General features: G+C 42.3%; 1 protein-coding gene and 1 long non-coding RNA gene across 6 annotated transcripts in view; one reads left to right on the forward strand and one right to left on the reverse strand.

Moving 5' to 3' along the window:
• The window catches only part of LOC309528606, a 28383-nt gene extending 16451 nt beyond the window's left edge, over nucleotides 1-11932 (reverse strand). For both annotated transcript variants that reach the window (XR_014217834.1, XR_014217835.1), the window contains exon 1: nucleotides 11779-11932. This is a non-coding gene — a long non-coding RNA (uncharacterized lncRNA). The remainder of the gene's footprint in view (nucleotides 1-11778) is intronic.
• The window catches only part of TBC1D32 (TBC1 domain family member 32), a 70894-nt gene continuing 62855 nt past the window's right edge, over nucleotides 11397-19435 (forward strand). For 3 of the 4 annotated variants that reach the window (XR_014217805.1, XM_082216038.1, XM_082216039.1), the window contains exons 1-3: nucleotides 11397-11641; nucleotides 14297-14451; nucleotides 15371-15532. Coding sequence is in view for 2 of the 4 variants with exons in the window: in XM_082216038.1 (XP_082072164.1) it covers nucleotides 14297-14451; nucleotides 15371-15532 (317 nt within the window). In the remaining 2 variants the exon portion in view is untranslated. Of the gene's footprint in view, nucleotides 11642-14296; nucleotides 14452-15244; nucleotides 15342-15370; nucleotides 15533-19435 lie in introns of those variants that run through there. The other variant, XM_082216040.1, reaches the window with a different exon arrangement.

Below are 19435 nucleotides of genomic sequence, written 5' to 3' on the forward strand. Positions count from 1 at the left end.
TCAGATAGAACATATCCCCTCTTTTTATTGTTTCCAAGAAAGATTTGGGTAAGGCAGCACTGAGAAAACAATTTATTACCTTGGCCAAACAGGGAACAATAACGATCAAAAGCAGGCTAGTCAACGCTCGTTTCATTTTAGTGTTTGCTTCCCATAGTAGCACAACCGAAACCTTGCAAATTAAACCTTGCATGGTGTTCACACATATTATTGGGCATTTTCAAATTCAGCTCCGTAGTACCTCCTGGAAAAGTGATATGGAAGATAACACTATGCAACAATGTTGGATTCTTGCAGGTTCAATACCCATATGGAACAGCTGCATATTCCTGCATTGCAGGGGTTTGGACTACAGATAATCAGAGTCCCTCCCAACTCTACCATTCTTTGAAACTTAATCATGTTATTTCTCTTTATATAGAATATGGTGACAAATGGTGTGTTATAAAATGAAGCCATCTGTTTAAAATTCAAATTTGAAAAAACACTATATGGGATATGGTGTTCAAGAATGGTATTGTCTCTAGATCTTTGGTTAATATTTCTTTGTAATGAGAGTATTTGTTGTGTTCTGCTCTTCCTTTAGTAAATGTTAAAGAAAAACAACAATTTGCCACCTTTTGTTTATAGCTCTTTTGACATACAATGTAGACATCTGTTAAGTTGATGAAAATCAGTGACTTGGTATTATATTGAGTTATATGCAATCAAATATCTGAGTTATATGCAATCTAATACCCAACAACACCATAAGGTACATAAATGGAAGACTAATGAATGAAATACAGCAGCAATATAATTATTCAATGATTTAGTAGGAAACTTGCAAAATGAAAGAGGCACACACAGCATCTCATTAAAAGTTAGAGATGTGGAATAAAGAGGTCCAGGAAACTCCCAATATAGCTAAAACCATGCGTAGGCAAACTAAGGCCCAGGGGCCAGATTCAGCCCCATCGCCTTCTAAATCCAGCCCACAGATGGTCCTGGAATCAGCGTGTTTTTACATGAGTAGAATGTGTCCTTTTATTTAAAACACATCTCTGGGTTATTTGTGGGGCATAGGAATTCCTTATCCCCCCCAAAAAAAAATAGTCCGGTCCCCCACAAGGTCTGAGGGATAGTGGACTGGCACCCTGCTGAAAAAGTTTGCTGACCCCTGGCTAAAATGATAGTCCACTTAAACCAGGCAGTTTTACTTATTCAGTGATGGCATCATTTTTCTTTGCCTCTGTTTGGATGACAAACTGAGCAATCACCATAAAGACACAATACTCAGTCATGCTCACATCTGTCGGTACACTCTGCATTAAAGAGGGTATAAAATATTGAACCTCAGTTGTCAAAAAGTGAATTGCTGAGGCCTGCACAAAGCTAAGGCACTTCAAATTCTTGAGATGTGCTCCCCCCACCCCCAATCAGATGGAAGGTACAGCACATCCTTTGTATGTAGAAGGTCCAAGGTTCAACCCGACATATCTTTTTTTTATTTTTTTTTTTTATAATAATTTTTATTACATTTTTTACAGAAATAACAAAGAGATCAAAAAGTAAGAAAAAAAAAAAAAGACCAGAAAAAAAGGAAAAAGAAAAACACGACCATTTCGATAACTCATTTCAAATTTCCATTGGACTTCCCCCATCCCTCGCAGAATGCATTTCTTAACAATAAATTTATCAGCAAATTATATCCTTATTTCATATGTTTCTTTCTATTTTCAATTACAGTTTAAATTTAAATCTCTTGATCAATATATACTCTGAGCAATATACCATAATATCGTTTTTACCCATTTAAACCTTAATTCTTTCATAAATCTTGTCAAATTTCATAAATAATTAAGTTTTGTTACTGGGGCTAGATTCCCAATCACACGACATCTTATGTTTCATATAACTTATAATACTTTTGCAAATAGTCTTTAAATTTTTTCCAGTCCTCCTCCATTGCTTCTTCTCCCAAGTCTCGAATCCTTGCAGTCATCTCGGCTAATTCCATGTAGTTCATCAGTTGCGTGTGCCAGTCCTCCAGTGTGGGCAAATCTTGGGTCTTCCAATGCTTAGCGATAAGAATTCTTGCTGCTGTTGTAGCGTACATAAAAAAAGTTCTATCCTTTTTAGACACCTTCTGGCCGACAATGCCCAGAAGGAAGGCCTCTGGTTTCTTGGGAAAAGTGTACTTAAACACCTTTTTTAACTCATTATAGATCATTTCCCAGAAGGCCTTCAGTCTTGGGCAGGTCCACCAGAGGTGAAAGAATGTTCCCTCAGCTTCCTTGCATTTCCAACATTTGTTATCGGACAAATGGTAAATCTTAGCTAGCTTAACCGGGGTCATGTACCACCTGTATACCATTTTCATAATGTTTTCTTTCAAAGCATTACATGCAGTAAACTTCATACCGGTGGTCCATAACCTTTCCCAGTCATCAGACATAATATTATAACCAATGTCCTGAGCCCATTTTATCATTGCTGATTTAACTGTCTCATCTTGAGTGTTCCATTTAAGCAGCAAGTTATACATTCTCGATAATAACTTGGTCTTTGGTTCAAGCAACTCTGTCTCAAGTTTCGATTTTTCCACCTGGAAACCTGTTTTTTTGTCTAGCTTAAAAACCTCATTAATTTGGGCATAATGCAGCCAATTTTGCACCTTATCCTTTAGTTTTTCAAAGCTCTGCAATCTCCAGTTACCTTCAATATTTTCTATTATTTCCCAATATTTCGGCCAATAAGCCTCCATATTGGTTGTTTTCCGAGCTTTGGCCTCTATTGGTGAGATCCACCTCGGAGTTTTGCTTTCCAATAAGTCTTTGTATTTTTTCCAGACCATATATATTGCTTTTCTGACAATATGGTTTTTAAACATTCCATATGATTTACCCTTGTCATACCACAAATACGCATGCCAACCTAACGAATTGTTGAAGCCTTCCAGATCTAGGACATCAGTGTTTTCTAATAGAATCCAATCTTTCATCCAGCAGAAGGCTGCCGCTTCATAGTATAGCCTTAGGTCCGGCAGGGCAAACCCCCCTCTCTCTTTTGCATCAGTTAATATCTTAAACTTTATTCGGGGCTTTTTGCCCTGCCAGACAAACCTAGAAATGTCCTTCTGCCACTTTCCAAAGCATTCCACTCTGTCCACAATCTGCAAGGCTTGAAACAAAAACAACATCTTTGGCAAAACGTTCATCTTTATAGCTGCAATTCGGCCTAACAAGGATAATTTCAGTCTTGACCAAATTTCTAAATCTTTTTTAACTTCTAACCAACATTTCTCATAATTATCTTTAAATAGATTCAAATTCTTGGAAGACAGATTGACCCCCAGGTATTTCACTTTCTTAACAATATTTAGTTCTGTCTCTTTCTGAAACCCTTCTGTTTCCATGGCCGTCAAGTTTTTCCCTAAGACTTTAGTTTTTTGCTTGTTCAACTTAAAACCCGCCACCCGACCAAATTTCTGGATCAGTTCTAAAACTCTTTTTGTACTGGGTTCTGGCTCCTGTAGTGTTAAAACCAGGTCATCTGCAAATGCTTTCAGTTTATATTGTTTCGCTCCGACCCGTATTCCTTGTACCTGCCGATCCTCCCTTATCATGTTCAGCAAAACCTCCAGGACTGAAATAAACAATAAGGGGGATAGGGGGCACCCCTGTCGTGTTCCTTTTTCAATATGAAGTTCTTCTGTCACCACATTGTTCACTATCAACTTAGCTTTTTGTTCTGAATAGATTGCTTCTATTCCATTCTCAAACCCCCTTCCCACTCCCATCCCTTCCAAATTTTTCTTCATAAATTTCCAGGAAATGTTATCAAAGGCCTTCTCCGCATCAATAAAGATCAATACTGCTTTGGTGTTAATATTTGTTTGTAAAAGTTCCAAGATATCAATAATGTTCCTGGTATTGTCAAACAAATGTCTGCCTGGGAGAAAGCCGGCCTGGTCTTTATGGATTATCTCATTTAATACTTTTTTAAATCTGTTGGCCAGAATATCCGCAAATATTTTATAATCCACATTTAGGAGTGAGATGGGACGGTAGTTCTTGAGTTGAGTCTTTTCAGTTTCCACTTTAGGTATCAATGTGATGAATGCTTCTTTCCACGTATCTGGTGCCTTCCCTCCCCCCATAATCTGGTTGCAAACCTCCTCTAGTGGTTGTATCAAATAGTCTTTTAACGTCCTATAATACTTGGAGGTAAGTCCATCAGGTCCTGGAGATTTGCCCAGCTGCATATTCTGAATGGCATCCTCGATTTCTTGTTGTGTTATTTTACAATTCAAGGTTGATCTCTTCTCTTGAGATATTTCTGGAAGACCATTTTCTTTCAAAAATTGTTCTATCTCGGTTACATCCTCGGGTCCTTGTGTGTACAGCTTTTTAAAGTATTTCTGGAAACACTTTCTAATTTCTCCCGGTTTCTGAATGTTCTTTCCTTCAACTTCTAGATTGGTAACGTAGTTTAATTTTTGTCTCTTTTTCAACTGCCAAGCTAGCAGTTTCCCACATTTATTCGCCGATTCAAATGATCTTTGTTTCATTTGTTTAATTCTCCATTCCACTTCTTGGTTAATCAGTTGCGCATATTGTGACTGGTGGAATTTAATTTCTCTTAAGGTCTCTTTGGATTTTGGGTTTAATCTTAATTTTTTCTCGCCGTCTCTTATCTTCTCCAATATCTTGTCCTTTTTACCATTCCAGAGTTTTTTCTTAATCGTATTCTGTTGTATCAGAAACCCTCTCATAACAGCTTTGCTCGCGTCCCAGATTGTTCTTTTTTCCACCGAGGTGTTCAAGTTGATTTCAAAATAGTCCTTTAAAGCTTTTTGGGCCTTCTTTACAATCTCTTGATCTCTTAGCAGGTTGTCATTCATTTTCCATCTGAAGGAGTCGGCAGTAGTAAATCTCATTTCCATTTTCAGAGCGTTATGGTCGGAGCAAGTCTTTGGGCAGATTTCTATTTTTGTGGTCTTAGGTGCCAGCCCTCTAGTTGTCCAAATTTGGTCGATCCTTGTCCATGACAGGTGGGCCTCAGAAAAGAAAGTTCCTTCTTTACCTAGGGGGTTTCTCGTCCTCCATGAGTCAATTAAATCCATATTGTCAGTTAGTTCAAAGAAAGTTTTTGGTAGTCTTCCATCTTTAGTCAAATTCTGGTTCTGTGACTTATCCATAAAAGTAGAGACAACCCCATTCATGTCTCCCATCATAATGATGTTAGAATAGTCCAGATAGTCCAATAATGTCTCATGCAGCTTCTTATAAAATTCTGATTTCCCCTCGTTTGGTGCATAAATTCCTAATATCAAAATTTTCTCTCCTTGGGTCGAAATCTCAATAGCCAGGATTCTTCCTTGTTCATCTTTAAACAAAAGTTTCGGTGAAAGAGTCTCTTTGGCGTAAATCACCACGCCTCTCTTCTTGACTCTGTCTGATGAGATGAATTCTTGGCCTAATCTTTTATTTGTTAACACCTTCCTGTGTACCCTTGTCACATGGGTTTCTTGCAAACAAATTATATCCAAATTCTCTTTCTTTAGGATATGGAAGATCCGTTTGCGTTTTTCTGGGGAATTCGCGCCATTAATGTTCCAACTATACAGCTGCAGAGACATCTTGTATCAATCTGTTGTTACTCTTGTGGGGTGTCCTCTTTTTTGTCCGAGTCCGAAGGTGGTAACTCTTTCCCTAACTCTGGTGGTGGCCAAATAGCTGCTCCTTTCTGTAGGTCTTCTCCGTGATCGTGTAGGAACTTCTGGCAATCCTCTTTCGTTTTGATTTTTATCTTCTTTCCTTTGTATTTAAATAAGACACCTTGTGGGAACTCCCACCTGTAAGGTATTCCGTTACCTCTCAAAAGTCCAGTTAGGTCAGTGTAGTTGGCTCTTAGATCCAGTAATTGTTTAGGGATATCTTTGTAAATTTGTGCTCTTCTATCCTGGATCACAAGTGCTTTATTGAAGTGTAGATCAAGTAGCTTGTCTCTCTCCTGTTTAGTCCTTAAAATAATCAAACAGTCTCTAGGCCTGTCCTTCCCAACGACTCTTCCCAATCTAAATGCAGTCGTTATTTTGAAATCTGTGTCTTGGTTTATACCCCAGAATTTGGAAAATTCTGCCGTTAAAAAGCCGGTCAAATCCTCTTTCTCAATCTCTGGGATGGAGCGTAATCTCAGGTTATTTTCCCTATTTCGCAGTTCCACCAAAGACAGGTAGGCCTGCTGGTCTGTAATATGTTTGTGGAGCGGTCTTACCTCTCCTTTCAGTTCCTCCACTCCTTTGGCTGCAGCCTCTGCTTTTCCAATCGCAGCCTCCGCCAATTTTCGATTTTCAGATGTTGCGTCGTTTAAGTTTCCAATATCTTGTGAATGCTTGGCCACCTGTTCCGAAAGTTTGGTAATTGAAGATGTGGCTAAGTCAATTTTTGCAGTTTGATCATCCACTTTTTTGTTCAAAATTGCGAATTGTTGTAACATTTCCTCTAAAAGAGTGTTAGATCCTCCAGATGCCATATCCTCACCTATTGGTTGTTCAGCTTCTTCAGCTGGTGTTGTTGGCGAGGGTGCAGTCTGTAAAACAGCAGGGACTGAAGATCTACGTCCCTGAGAAAACAGGGTTGTTTGTGTCAGTTTGCCTTTCCCTGCCTTCGACGCAGCTCTTGTTTTTACCCTGTCGCTCATTCCACACCTGTCTTTGGATTCAAGGTCAGACTGTCAAAAGTTTCATGAGAAAGGCAGGCGCAAGCGTAAACAATCTAACCACAGAAAGACAAAGCAAAGTTGGTTCTCAGGAAATTGTAAGTCCCAAGTTCCACTAGAGGGAGTAATGTTGCAATTCAGGGAAGAAGAAACAAAATTTCAGACGCCATTAAAGTTCCTTAAGTTAAGTAAATTAACGATGATCCTTGGAAAAGACCTTTTCCCTCTAGCAGAGCTCTCACAATATTGCCATAAGTTTCTTAAAAGGTGCAAAGTACAGTTGTTTAATTGTATCCAACAGTAATGCCTCTAAGTGTCCATTTCAAATTTATAAATGTATCCGCAAAGTAGCCTTTTGTCCCACTGCAAGTCCGGGACTGGGGGTTTTAAAGTCTTTAGAATTTAGAAAAGTCCAGTAGAGGAGAGAGTCCCCAAATAAGGTACAGAAAATAGCAAGGAAATAAAAGTAACTTGCCTGCTTCAGTTTCCGACTTTTCCGAACGTATGATGTCTCACTTTAAAATCTCTCCGCACTGCTTCCAGCTTGTCAAATCTTTGCTTTTGATCACTAGCATCCTCGGGAGACGGACTTCCTTTTTCTCGCCTCCCGCTTTCAGCCAAATTCATAAATTTGTAATCCAATTTTGAGTAAATCTTACTCACGAGTAGTTGGTTTGTAATCCAATGTAAAAGGAAGAAAGGTCGGCGCTCATCCGCAACAGCCGCGCGGCTTCACTCCCGCAGAAAGAGCGATGAATCCACAGCACCGCTTCCCCTCCGCGCTTCCGGAGCCCCTTACGGGGTCCCTTCTTCGTTTTGGGGGTCGCTCTAGGTGCCCGCCGGATCCCACGGCCACGAGCTCACTCTGCTCGTGGTTTTTCTTAGTGGGTCGTCGCTTTGCCGCAGCGAACGACCCTTTTCTGCGGAGCCCCTCTTCGCAGCGCAAAGAGGACCGCCATTGCTTGCTTCGCGCCGCCTCCGGAAGTCTCCGACATATCTTTTTTTTTAAAGGACTAAGTAGCAGGTGATGGGAAACTTTGCTTGGAGGCCCTTGAAAGCTATTGTCCACCAAAGTAAATAATATTGGAGACATAGTTGAACTCAGCTTCATATACACCTTTATGTTCAGAAAGATTTGACATACAGAAGAGTCCACTTGAATAGGATATACCAGTATTACCACTATGTTGCAGCCACAATGATGAGCACTGAAAATACTTTAAGCCTATTTGGGGTACAAAATAACTAGAACATCTTTATAAATATTCTTAAAAGTGATATAGCCTTTGCATAACACTTAGCTATGTATAATACATGCTCTACATCATAATTCTCTATGATGTGTATTAATTGTAATGCATCTCTATATTATTTAGAACAGCCAGCTGCTAAAAAGTGTTCCATCTATTAATATGTATGATGCAGCATTACTCTGACACATTTCTAGCGATCATTTATAAGGAGGAAAGAATCTCCTTCAGGATTAACTATGGCGTGTGTGTTTAACATTTCAAGATCATTGCACTGCATTGCAAATGTGCCTTTGAAGGGTTTTTAAGAACCCAGCTGAAATGTCTTCATTGCAAAAAGTTTTGATTACTTAAAAATAAAAGTAATCAAAAAACTTTTGACAGCAGGCATTTTCAAGTGGTGGTAAAATTCACACTTTTTTTAGTTGTGTTGGTAGATAGCTACTTTCTTGATGTGGATAAGCTACTTGACCCCTTCCCTGTTTGCAAAGGGAAGGCAGGAGATCCATATGGCTCAATGAATTTGTTGCTACTGTCTTTTTGCCGGAAATCTGGAACTAAAGACAGAGCAGATCACATAAAAGAGGCTCCTCTGTACTCTCACCACTCCAGTATTGAGAGAGACAATTTTTTCACAGAAATAGCACAGCAAATAAAGGGAAAGACTGGCAGGGTTCAAAAGAAAGATTTTGGAATCTAGGGTCAAAACTGCAGTGGCTTGAGACAGCATAGATCAAGGGTAGCCAACATGGCACTCTCCGGATGTTGTTGGGCTACAACTTCCATCAGGCTCATTCAGCATGGCCAGTAAAGAGGGGTGATGGAATTGTAGTTAAAAAACATCAGGAGGGTACATTAGCTCATAGCTGTCAACCATCCCTTATTTGGCGGGAAAGTCCCTTATCCCAGCCCCGTTTTCCGTTGCTGTCCCTTATTGATGATGTCCCTTAAATTTCCCGGATTTCAAAGGAAGCAGCTCCTCTCCCTCCCTCCATGCCAGCCAGGGAGGAGGGAGGCTCCAGCTGTGTTGCTTGGCTGCGTTGCTCACCCAATAAGGAGTCTAAGAACGACTGGGGGGGTGGAGCTTGCATGCTTTGTGCCGATCAAATCGGCCGCGTTGCCTGGGGACTTGCCTTTGCTCAGCGCTTCCCAGCGGAGAGGTGACTGTGGTTTTCCTTGCTGCATCCCCTTTGCCGGGTTGCTGCGCTTTGGGAACCACCGCTTGAGGCTTTGTTTGGCTGCTGGTTGACTAAAATCCCTTATTTTGGCTGCTGATCCCTTACTTTCGAGGCTGCTGGTCCCTTATTTTCCAATCTGTAAGTTGACAGCTATGCAGTAGCTACTCCTGCAGTAGATAGTGTTTGGAACTATCTTCCATATGTTTTGGAAAACTTGTGCAAAATAAGCTGATTTCAACTTCATGCCACAGGGTACCTTCAATTTCTTTAGTTCCTAATACTGTATCATACTTGGGCAACACCATTTTTTGCTTTGATGATAGGTATATTCAGTCTCACAAAAGGCAAGGCCAAGATAAGCCACTCTCTTTTTAGCTCTATAAAAGGTCTGCAAGCATTCAAACCCCTTGAATTCTTCTTCAAGGCAGCATTCAGAGCCAAGAGACCATGTTGCATCTCTTTCACAAAAATGTATTATTTTAATACTTTTTACAAATTGCAGTGATCTTCTGGTTCACAGAAAGCTGTACTCATGGAGCAGCAGCACTTTCAAGCTATGCCCCAGGAGACCTTGAAATGCCTGGGAAGCTTATCAGGAATGCCTCAATGAAAAGATAATGGTGGAAAATGTCCCTGAAAGGAAGCTTGGTTAGCCATCCAATTGCTGACCCTCCTGTGCAATCTGCAAGACTTCTACTGGCTGCATTCTACAACAAATTGTGGGAGCAGGTGGCGCTGTGGTCTAAATCACTGAGCCTCTTGGGCATGCTGATCGGAAGGTCAGTGGTTCAAATCCCCGTGCATAGCTGTCAGCGTTTCCCTTTCTTAAAGGGAAATTCCCTTAATCCAAATAGGATTCCTCGCAAGAAAAGGGAAAAGTTGACAGCTATGTCCCTGTGATGGGGTGAGCTCCTGTTGCTTTGTCTCAGCTTCTACCAACGTAGCAATGGCAAAAGCATACCAGTGCAAATAGATAAATAGGTACCACTGCGGTGGGAAGGTAAACGACGTTTCCATGTGCTCTGGCGCTCGTCATGGTCATCCGTGCACCAGTAGTGGTTTAGTTATGCTGGCCAGATGACCCGGAAAGCAGTCTGTGGACAAACACCGGCTCCCTTGACCTGAAGCAAGATAAGAGCCGCACCCCATAGTTGCCTTTGACTGGATTTAATCATCCAGGGCATAAGGCAGCCCATTGCTTCCCAAAGTGTGTTGTATTGCTCCCTGGGGGGCAGTGTGATCACCTAGGGGGGCACTAAGGCAAGTGGGTGGCAGAAGGGCACTAGAGGTGTAAATGATTATCACAGGCTCAAGTTCATCAATTTTGTTGAATTAATTAAACTAGTTTTAATTGGATTTTGAATGAATTGTTACTGTTTTGAATTTGTTATCCTTTTCCTCAGCGGGTTGTGCAAACCAATGTTCTAAATGCAGCTTTGTATAGGGCAGGGGTCCCTTGGGGTGACTTTATGCAACCGGGGGGGCGGGCTGGAAGTTAGGGAACATGGAGATAGACTGTGGTTTGAAACAATCGTTCAGGGGCACGCAATCTGGGGTTTCCCCCCTAACCTAGGTAAAGGTAAAGGTACCCCTGCCCGAACGGGCCAGTCTTGCCAGACTCTGGGGTTTGTGCGCCCATCTCACATCTATTGGCCGGGGGCCAGCGCTGTCCGGAGACACTTCCGGGTCACGTGGCCAGCGTGACAACGCTGCTCTGGCGAGCCAGAGCCGCACACGGAACGCCGTTTACCTTCCCGCTGGTAAGCGGTACCTATTCATCTACTTGCCCCCGGGGGTGCTTTCGAACTGCTAGGTTGGCAGGCGCTGGGACCGAGCAGCGGGAGCGCACCCCGCCGCGGGGATTCGAACCGCCGACCTTTCGATCGGCAAGCCCTAGGCGCTGAGGCTTTAGCCCTAACCTAGACTATCCTTTTAAGCCAGACCGCATGCACTCAATTTAATGGGGCTTACTCTTGGACTAGCGAGCATAGGATCACAGCCTCAACAAACAACATTTACTGTACGCTGTTCGGATAGCTTGTCAACGGGCGGTGGAAACATGCAGCCAGCAAATCAATGCACGTATAATATGGAGCAGCTATGCAATACGATCTGTGCCACGTTGATTCCAATGCAAACGGGATCTCAAGCCTTTGCACACCGCCTTGTGGGCGGGGAGCCCCTTATTGGAATAAGCAAGCGCGCGCTTGGGATTCTCACTTGCTCGCCCCGCCCCTTTCCCGGCAACCTCCGCGCGGCGCATCTCTCCCCGGCGCCGTTGCTAGGGACGTCCGTGCGGCGAGCGAGGCTGCGGCGGGCGGTTGCTAAGGGCCGCGCCCGGGGTAGAAGTTGAGGGTTTCTGTAGCAGCTGGAAGGCGAGTCCCACCCTCGTTCTTTCTCCCGGAGTGGAGGGCGTGGCTCCGGAGGCTCCTTCCCGGGAGAGCGCCCCAGTTCCTTTTCTAGGCCCCTCGGCGGCCGAGGGCAGAGAGCGCCCTCCTCTCGCCCAAGGTAAGCGCTCTCGCTGCGCCTCCCCATCCCGCGCAGCCTTAGGCTGCCATCCTCCCGTGAGGCGCGCTTCTTGGGCAGTTGAGCTCCCCCGGGATTGGCAGCGCAGGGGCGCCGGGGCGCGGGGGGGGCACACCTACCGGGCTCTTTCCACGCTGGTCTCTCCTCGCTCTTGTCCCGCCGCCCACGGCTTATGCTCTGTCCGCCTCCCCGCGACTCATTTCGGTGCCATTTGCGCAAAGCAGGAGTTTGCGCTGCAGGTGACGCTTTGAACGCCGTGGAAGGGAACCTGATAAACTGTGAAAAGCTGTTGAAACTCTTCTGTTGAAACTGGCTCTCCTATGTCAGCTGGCCACTCTGCTGTCTCGAAAAATCAACGCTCAGGTTTAAAGCTACCCATGTTGTATTGCCATCTTGCAATGCACCCTTTCTTCCTGCCTTTCTGCCCCTTTACGGAACCTTCCAACTCTTGGTTTCCCCACCCAAACATAGAATATGTAAGGGCAGGTAGTTGATGGTTTTCAATTCACAGCTAAAACCCATTGAAATTGGTGGAATCTTAAGTACACAGTAAACTTCTTAATTGCATAATTCTCAGTGCTGGATTTACATATAAGCTAAACAAGCTATAGCTTAGGGCCCCACTCTCCTGGGGGCCCCCAAAAAATTAAAGGAAAAAACCCCTGGATGTGCAGTTCCAAAATATAAGATTAAAAAACAAATAAAATAAAACCTACGTTCAGCAACAGTGTTTGGTGCTAAGATGTAAGTAATGGCCTGCTATCCTGTTCCCTAAAATATCACTGGTTTGCTCATTTCTATATACAGGGTGCCTACATTCTTAATGGACTGGTTGCATATTTTGTTATGTGCAAATGGCTTTAGGTACCTATTAGGTCCATAAATTACCATATAGCATATATTCAACACAAAAAACAGCAACAATTTGTTGTTGACAAAGGACAGCTGGACATATAAAGGACCCCATTACCTTCAGTAGCTTAGGGCCTCATCAAGCCTAAATCCGGCCCTGATAATTCTGTATATGTTTACTTTGGAAGTATCTTTATGGAGTTTAGGAGGATTTATTCCTGAGTTCAAGGTGCAGAGGAATGTGACATTAGGGGAGCAATCCTATACACAAGAAGCTAGTGTAAAGTGGCGTCAAGTTAAGCTGATTTAAAGTACCATACACCAGAGCCTAATGGGGCTACTGGCTGAGCTGGCCCAAGCCTGGCAGAGAGAAAACAAACCTTGACAACGGTTACACCACCCTTTTGCATATCTCCCCCATCCCAGCTGAGCCAAGACCATCAGGTGAGATGTTCCAGGAACATGGCAGGGGCGGGGGAAATAAGCTGGTGTATCTCCTGCTAGGGGACGCGGGTGGCGCTGTGGGTAAAACATCAGTGCCTAGGACTTGCCGATCGTATGGTCAGCGGTTCGAATCCCCGCGGCGGGGTGAGCTCCCGTCTTTCGGTCCCAGCTCCTGCCCACCTAGCAGTTTGAAAGCACCCCTAAGTGCAAGTAGATAAATAGGTACCGCTTTATAGTGGGAAGGTAAACGGCGTTTCCGTGTGCTGCGCTGGTGCTGGCTCGCCAGAGCAGCTTCGTCACGCTGGCCACGTGACCCGGAAGTGTCTCCGGACAGCGCTGGCTCCCGGCCTCTTAAGTGAGATGAGCGCACAACCTTAGAGTCGGACACGACTGGCCCGTACGGGCAGGGGTACCTTTACCTTTACCTTTACCTCCTTCTAAGCCAAGGATGGAAGGAGTTAAGTCAGTGTAGTTCAGCCATGCTGGCAACTCTCAGCCAGAGATCTGCTAGATCCTAACCCTGCACATCCTGGTAGCTCTTCCTATAGATTGCTCCCTAGGCATTTATTTCTCTGAACTGACTTTTGTTTGGGTGGTCATGATTCCATATGTATGGCCATTGTTTTTGATGTGGTAAAATACATAAAGCATTCATTTAGTCTCACTGAAGTCCATTGCCATGAAAGGTTCAAGTATTAACTGAGTTGTCTTCAGTACTACATTAGATTAAGGTGTTTTTCTAATGTTAATAAAACTCAGAGAGTGCCCCTTGTATGGGCATGACTAACTTAGCTGACTTCATTTTGATGGGTTTTCTTTGAGTAAGATTTAGTTGGATACAACCCTAAGTTCCTCACAGGTTATTAAGGTGTCTCTACCACTGCCCAAAATCAATTTCCTAGTGCCTCTTGTTCTTACTCCCCCAAACTTTGATGGATTTCACATTTCTAAGAATGGAGGAATTATTTAAGGATGCCAAGAAAACCTAACACTTTCTTTTTATGACCTTGATCATCCATTGTCAGCCCAAAGCCATATCTGTAGGCCCATTCATGCTAATAAAGACAGATAAAATAGCACTCCTTTTACCTGTGTCACTGCTGCCAGAGAGAAAGGCAGTAAAGGAAAGAAAAAAACAGGAATTTGGGCCCATGGAATGCAGGTAATACAGCAACAGCAGATAATAATCATATAAAATTAGAATTAGATTTTCTGTATCTCATATTTCTGCTAAGAACTTATTAGGCTTCATTTCCTTTCAGTCTAAATCTGTAAAAGCTTAGAGTGAGTTGTGTATTACTGAGTATTACAGAAATACGATGTTTATGCTTATTTCTTTAGATGTCTCATTTTTCTAGTGAAGATGAAGCTCTTTTGCAGTCTATGCTCAGACAGTTACTGCAAAGTGTTAAAGAAAAAATCACAGGAGCGCCATCAGTAGAGTGTGCAGAAGAGATTCTTCTACATCTGGAGGAAACAGATGAAAATTTTCACAAGTAATTTTTTTGAAAGTTTATTTTTGTGTCATTATTGAAGGAACTGAATAGTGACTGCTGATCCATGTGGGGAAACTTGCTGCTGCAGTTTTGCAGCTGATGACTGGCAGTGAGCAATGTTTTTGATTGTGAGTTGTTAGAACATTGCGGGTACTCATACATATAATGTTCAAGTCAGTTGATTTTAGAAATTGAGATGTTACAATCCTGCAGATGTCTTTAAGAAACAATTTCCAACTTAGTTAAATGCTTGTCTGTCATTCACAGGGTGTTTCTACCAAGCTACTCATGTGGAAAGAATTATTGCTTGCCCCAGGTCTGTGGGCAAGTGGTTAATTGTAAGATATTTTGGAATGGGAAAAAAATACTGAGCCATCTGTACAAATATAGCAGGCTGCTTTGTGGCACTTTGTATAATAACTGAAAACATTTGTGAACTATGGTTTTTGAGACATTAGATATATCTTTACATTTTCCTTTTTAATGTGTGTTTGATAATTTTGCAGCCATAGGATTATGTACACTAAGTATTTATGGAGAAATACTTTATTTTTTCCAGTTGGCAGATAGACCGCAAATTCTTCCAAAGCTTGGTGTGAGTTAAATACCTAGTTTCTTTTCACCTCTGCAAATCTACTGTTAAAAATCTGCTAATCTTTCATGACCCTCTACAGCAGAGGTGGGGAACCTGTGGAATCTAACAACCAGATGTCTCATCAGCCCCAGCCAGCGTGGCTGGTGGTCAGAGATGATAGAAGTAACATCTGGTAGACCACAAGTTCCTAGCCCAACTAGACCACAAGTTCCTAGCCCAACTCCTGCTGTACAGAATTCTAGAAGTACCCTGATGAAATACAGTTTATATAACATTGAAAATACAACAGCACAAAGTAAGTTATACTTTACGTGTTTATTACAGCTATGAATTTGTGAAATATCTCAGACAGTATATAAGTAGCATGCTGGGCTCCGTAATAGAAGAAGAAACTGATAAATGTACATCTGCACAAAATCAGGGTGAAGGATCTGGCTATGATACACTGGTACAGCATGTTACTAAAAAGACTCGAGAATCAAAAGAGTGAGTACATGTCGGTTCCTGACACTGTCCTTCTGAAATCGTGTCCCTTCATTATTGTAACTCTTCTGAAAGATTGGCTTCAGATTTGACATTGTTTGTAATATTTCCTTGCTTAAGTCAGAAAAAAAAATATTTTATGCTGGCATTAAAACTCAAACAAGTGGCCCTGCAACAAAATACTGCAGTGTAGAATATTAGTTTCCAGCCATTTTATCCTGTCCTCACCCCCTGGTTTTCCTCTCCTCTCCTTGAACGTTAGCCAGCATCCCAGGCCCACTGAACATGCCCAGTCCTCGCTAGGGTTGTTGTTTTTTCCTCTCCTCTTGGATCTTTTTGAGGGTGGGGTGGGGTAGACGCACTTGGCATCCAATTCCAGCGATATTTATTATTTTTTCAGTAGATACCTAGTTTTTCAGTGTGAACCAGGAATATATGTCTGTTGTGTGTGTCTCCTTCTGTTCCTGTAGCTCTATTCTGCTCCCACCCAACCATGTTAGTTTTTCCTCTGCATCTCAATAGTTTTGGTTGGCCACTATGAGAACAGGATGGTGGACTAGATGGGTTACTGGCCTGATCCAGCAGATTCTTTTAATCTTCTTGGTTTGTGCTGTGGAGTAGTTCAGGGGCTGGGTGTTTTTTTATAATTGGTGTCTCCCTTCCTTAGCTTTCCACCCTGCAGAGTTTTGGTACTTGTATGTACCTCAGAATTATGCTGAGTCTGCCTATACCTCTCTCATGTCTCAGTGGTATGATTTTGATTCCATAAGGATGAGCATGGGAAGACTTGGTATTAATGTGCACCTCACATTTCATGCGTATCCTGAGACACCTGTTCTTTCTGAATGACTGTTTCTGCTACTTTGTGTGCTGGGTACCATGGAATAATGGCATGGTGTCGCAGTCCTATACATGCGTACTCAAGGAGTAAGCCAATTGGGTTCAGTGGGTCTTACTTCCATGTAAATGTGCATAGGATTGTAGCCAAAATTGTAGAGTGTAGTTTGACCAGAAATGTTGAGAAGATATATCCTGCTTAAAACTAATTCAGATGAATTTGTACAATAAGCTCTTTACAGTAAGTACTTTACCAAAGAATGCAACCCACCCCCCTGAGTTCAAAGTTTCACTGCATTTACAGTACATTTTACAAAATGTCTCTGGAAGGGAGCGGTGTAATAAGTACAGTCAATTTATTATCTGCCAGCCTTCACCAAAAATTACTCTTTGTTTTTTGTTGTTGGTTTTTTTTGTATTTGTTGTTCTTCTGCATCTTTATCTTTGATGCTACTTTAAAGCACTGTGCTGCAGAATACCTCACTGTAACAAGCTAGAGGTATGCGCACAATGATTATGCATCTTTTCTACCTCTAAGAAGGGATTCAGGGAGGGACTGTAAACTAATCTAATCTGGAGCCCGTCAGGTGGTCCAGTAAAAAGATTTCGGTTAAGTGGAATTTTCACTGTTCAGTGGAATTACATTGGTACTGTCAGATGTGAGGACATATCTGTCCTTGGCATTAATTGGGGATGCCTGTGTGAGCATGACACTGCTGTGTGTATACTTGTGCTTTTGTGTTCATAGGTGGTATTGGATTAGGGTATATGATTGTCAACAATTTCTGTGAATAGTAGCAAAATTAGAACTCGATTATAATTATTTACAACTGGAAAGAAGTGCATTCAATAAATACTAATTACTTAAATGTTTCTGTCAGCCCAGTTAGTTATGAGATTTTACCAAACAAAACATTACTGGAAGTGTTGATCACTTTAAATATAGCCAGATAACCTTCAGACAGTGGGAGATTGCAAGACGAATGTGAAAGTACCAAGGGTAAAGAGGACCCCTTGTAGAAAAGTTCAGTGAACCTCTAATGATGAGATCAATCTTAGGAACATTTTAATAGTAATTTCAATGATATGTGGATGGCCTTGTTCTGTGAGAGGAAATTAGAAATGTCATTGTGAAAAACTTCGTTACTTAATCAGTGCTTAATTGCTTTTATAAATTAATGTGTGGACTGCTGTATTTTTAATAAGCCATTTATTTACATTTAGGAATGGCATGTCAGTTTTGAGCCAACTGCACAAAGAAATAATTTTTAGAGAGCACAGATGAATCCCAGGCTATGTTCATTCCTGTAGGGTAGCCTTTGTTTATAACCCCCCCCCCCCAGGCTAGATACTGTTATTTAGGATTCTCAGTCTTCATGGGTTTCTTTTTTAAGACTGTAAAGGGGAGTGATTAGGAAGGCAGTGTGTAAAAGCACAAATGAATATCCCATATACCCTTTACTTCGCAGTACCCTTTCCCTTTTCACTGGGAGGACGGACTACTGAATCTCTAGTGGGAGGGAGTTCCATGACCTGGGCACTGCCAAGGATAAGGCCCTATCTTGCATCATTGATACATCTGTTGACAGAACCACATTAAGAACCTACCCTGCAGACTACAGTGTCTGACTAGGCAGATACAGGAAGAGGCAGTATTTCCAGCATTTGGGCTCTGAACTGTTTAGGGTTTTACATGCTAACATTAACATCTTGGTTGGGCCTGGTAGCAAATGGGAATTTAGTGCAATTCCAGACGGATAGGTATAATAATAATAATAATAATAATAATAATAATAATAATAATACCTTTATTGTCAATGTTCAACCTGTGTACAATGAAATTAACCGAGCCTCCCCTGCCCCCCTAACACTCAATCCCATTGTACTCTTGTGTGCTTGTTGCACAACACACCAACCCCGAAAGTCAGTTGCACTATATTATTTTCCATTTAGCAGCCTAACAGCCCACAGATAGAAACTGTTTATTAGCCTGTTGGTTTGACTGATTATACTTCTATATCTCCTGCCCGAGGGTAGAAGATTAAAGAGGTGCTGGCTGGGGTGTGAATCGTCCCTGAGAATTTTTCTCGCTCTCTTAAGGCAATGATCCCTTGCAATGTCATCTAGCAGGCTCAGGTGACAGCCCATGATATCATGTGCTGTGTTTGCCCCCCTCTGTAAAGACTTTCTCTCCGTGGTGGTCAAGCCAATGTACCACACTGTGATACAATATGAGAGGACACTTTCTATTGTGGACCGGTAGAAGGAGGTCATCAATTGTTGTTTAACACTGTTCTTTCGCAAGACCCTGAGAAAATGAAGTCTCTGTTGGCCTTCCTAACCACCTGAGTTATATTGTTTTTCCAAGTGGGGCCTTCAGTAAGATAAACTCCCCGGAATTTAAAGGAAGAGACTCTCTCCACACCCCACACCCCCGATATACAACAGGGCTAGTTCCCCTCTCTTCCTCTGAAAGTCCAAGTATAATATGATAGTGTTCTGCTACAACTTCCAGACTGTCTTCAATGGTAGCCCCATGTAGATTGCATTACAATAGTCAAATCTAGAGTTCAACAGAGCATGGACCACTGCAGCAAAGCTGTTGCAATCTAGGAAGGCACATCAATTTAAACTGGAGATAGGCATTCCTAGAACTGAGATTATTTGGGCCTCAAGCAACAAAAGTGGTGTAGTCTTTGAATCTGCTCCTACAGGGGATAATGGCTTCATCCAGAACAGATTTATTCCCCACCTGCCCGCAACAGCACCTTTGTCTTGTCAGAAAATATATAGAACCTAAACACCCAAGGCAGCCTTGACTAGGTCTCCCAAAGATATGGTTTGTGGTTCAGCAATACAGAGACTGTATTTTCCTGTTCTGTTGCTCTTTGGTCCCGATACTGGCCTGGTTGCTTTGTATCTGAATGTAAATCAGTTTGCTATGGCAATCTGTGACCTTTTCTATTTTCCAGTTAAGTCTCCACTTTCAAGTTTATTGTCCTTCAGTGAATAGGTACGTTTGGATAGTTTCCCTCTCGTATGGTTGGACATCTCTGAAGGTAACTTCCC

This window comes from Podarcis vaucheri (assembly GCF_965113315.1).
Source record: "Podarcis vaucheri genome assembly, chromosome: 3".
NCBI classification, from domain to species: Eukaryota; Metazoa; Chordata; class Lepidosauria; order Squamata; family Lacertidae; genus Podarcis; species Podarcis vaucheri.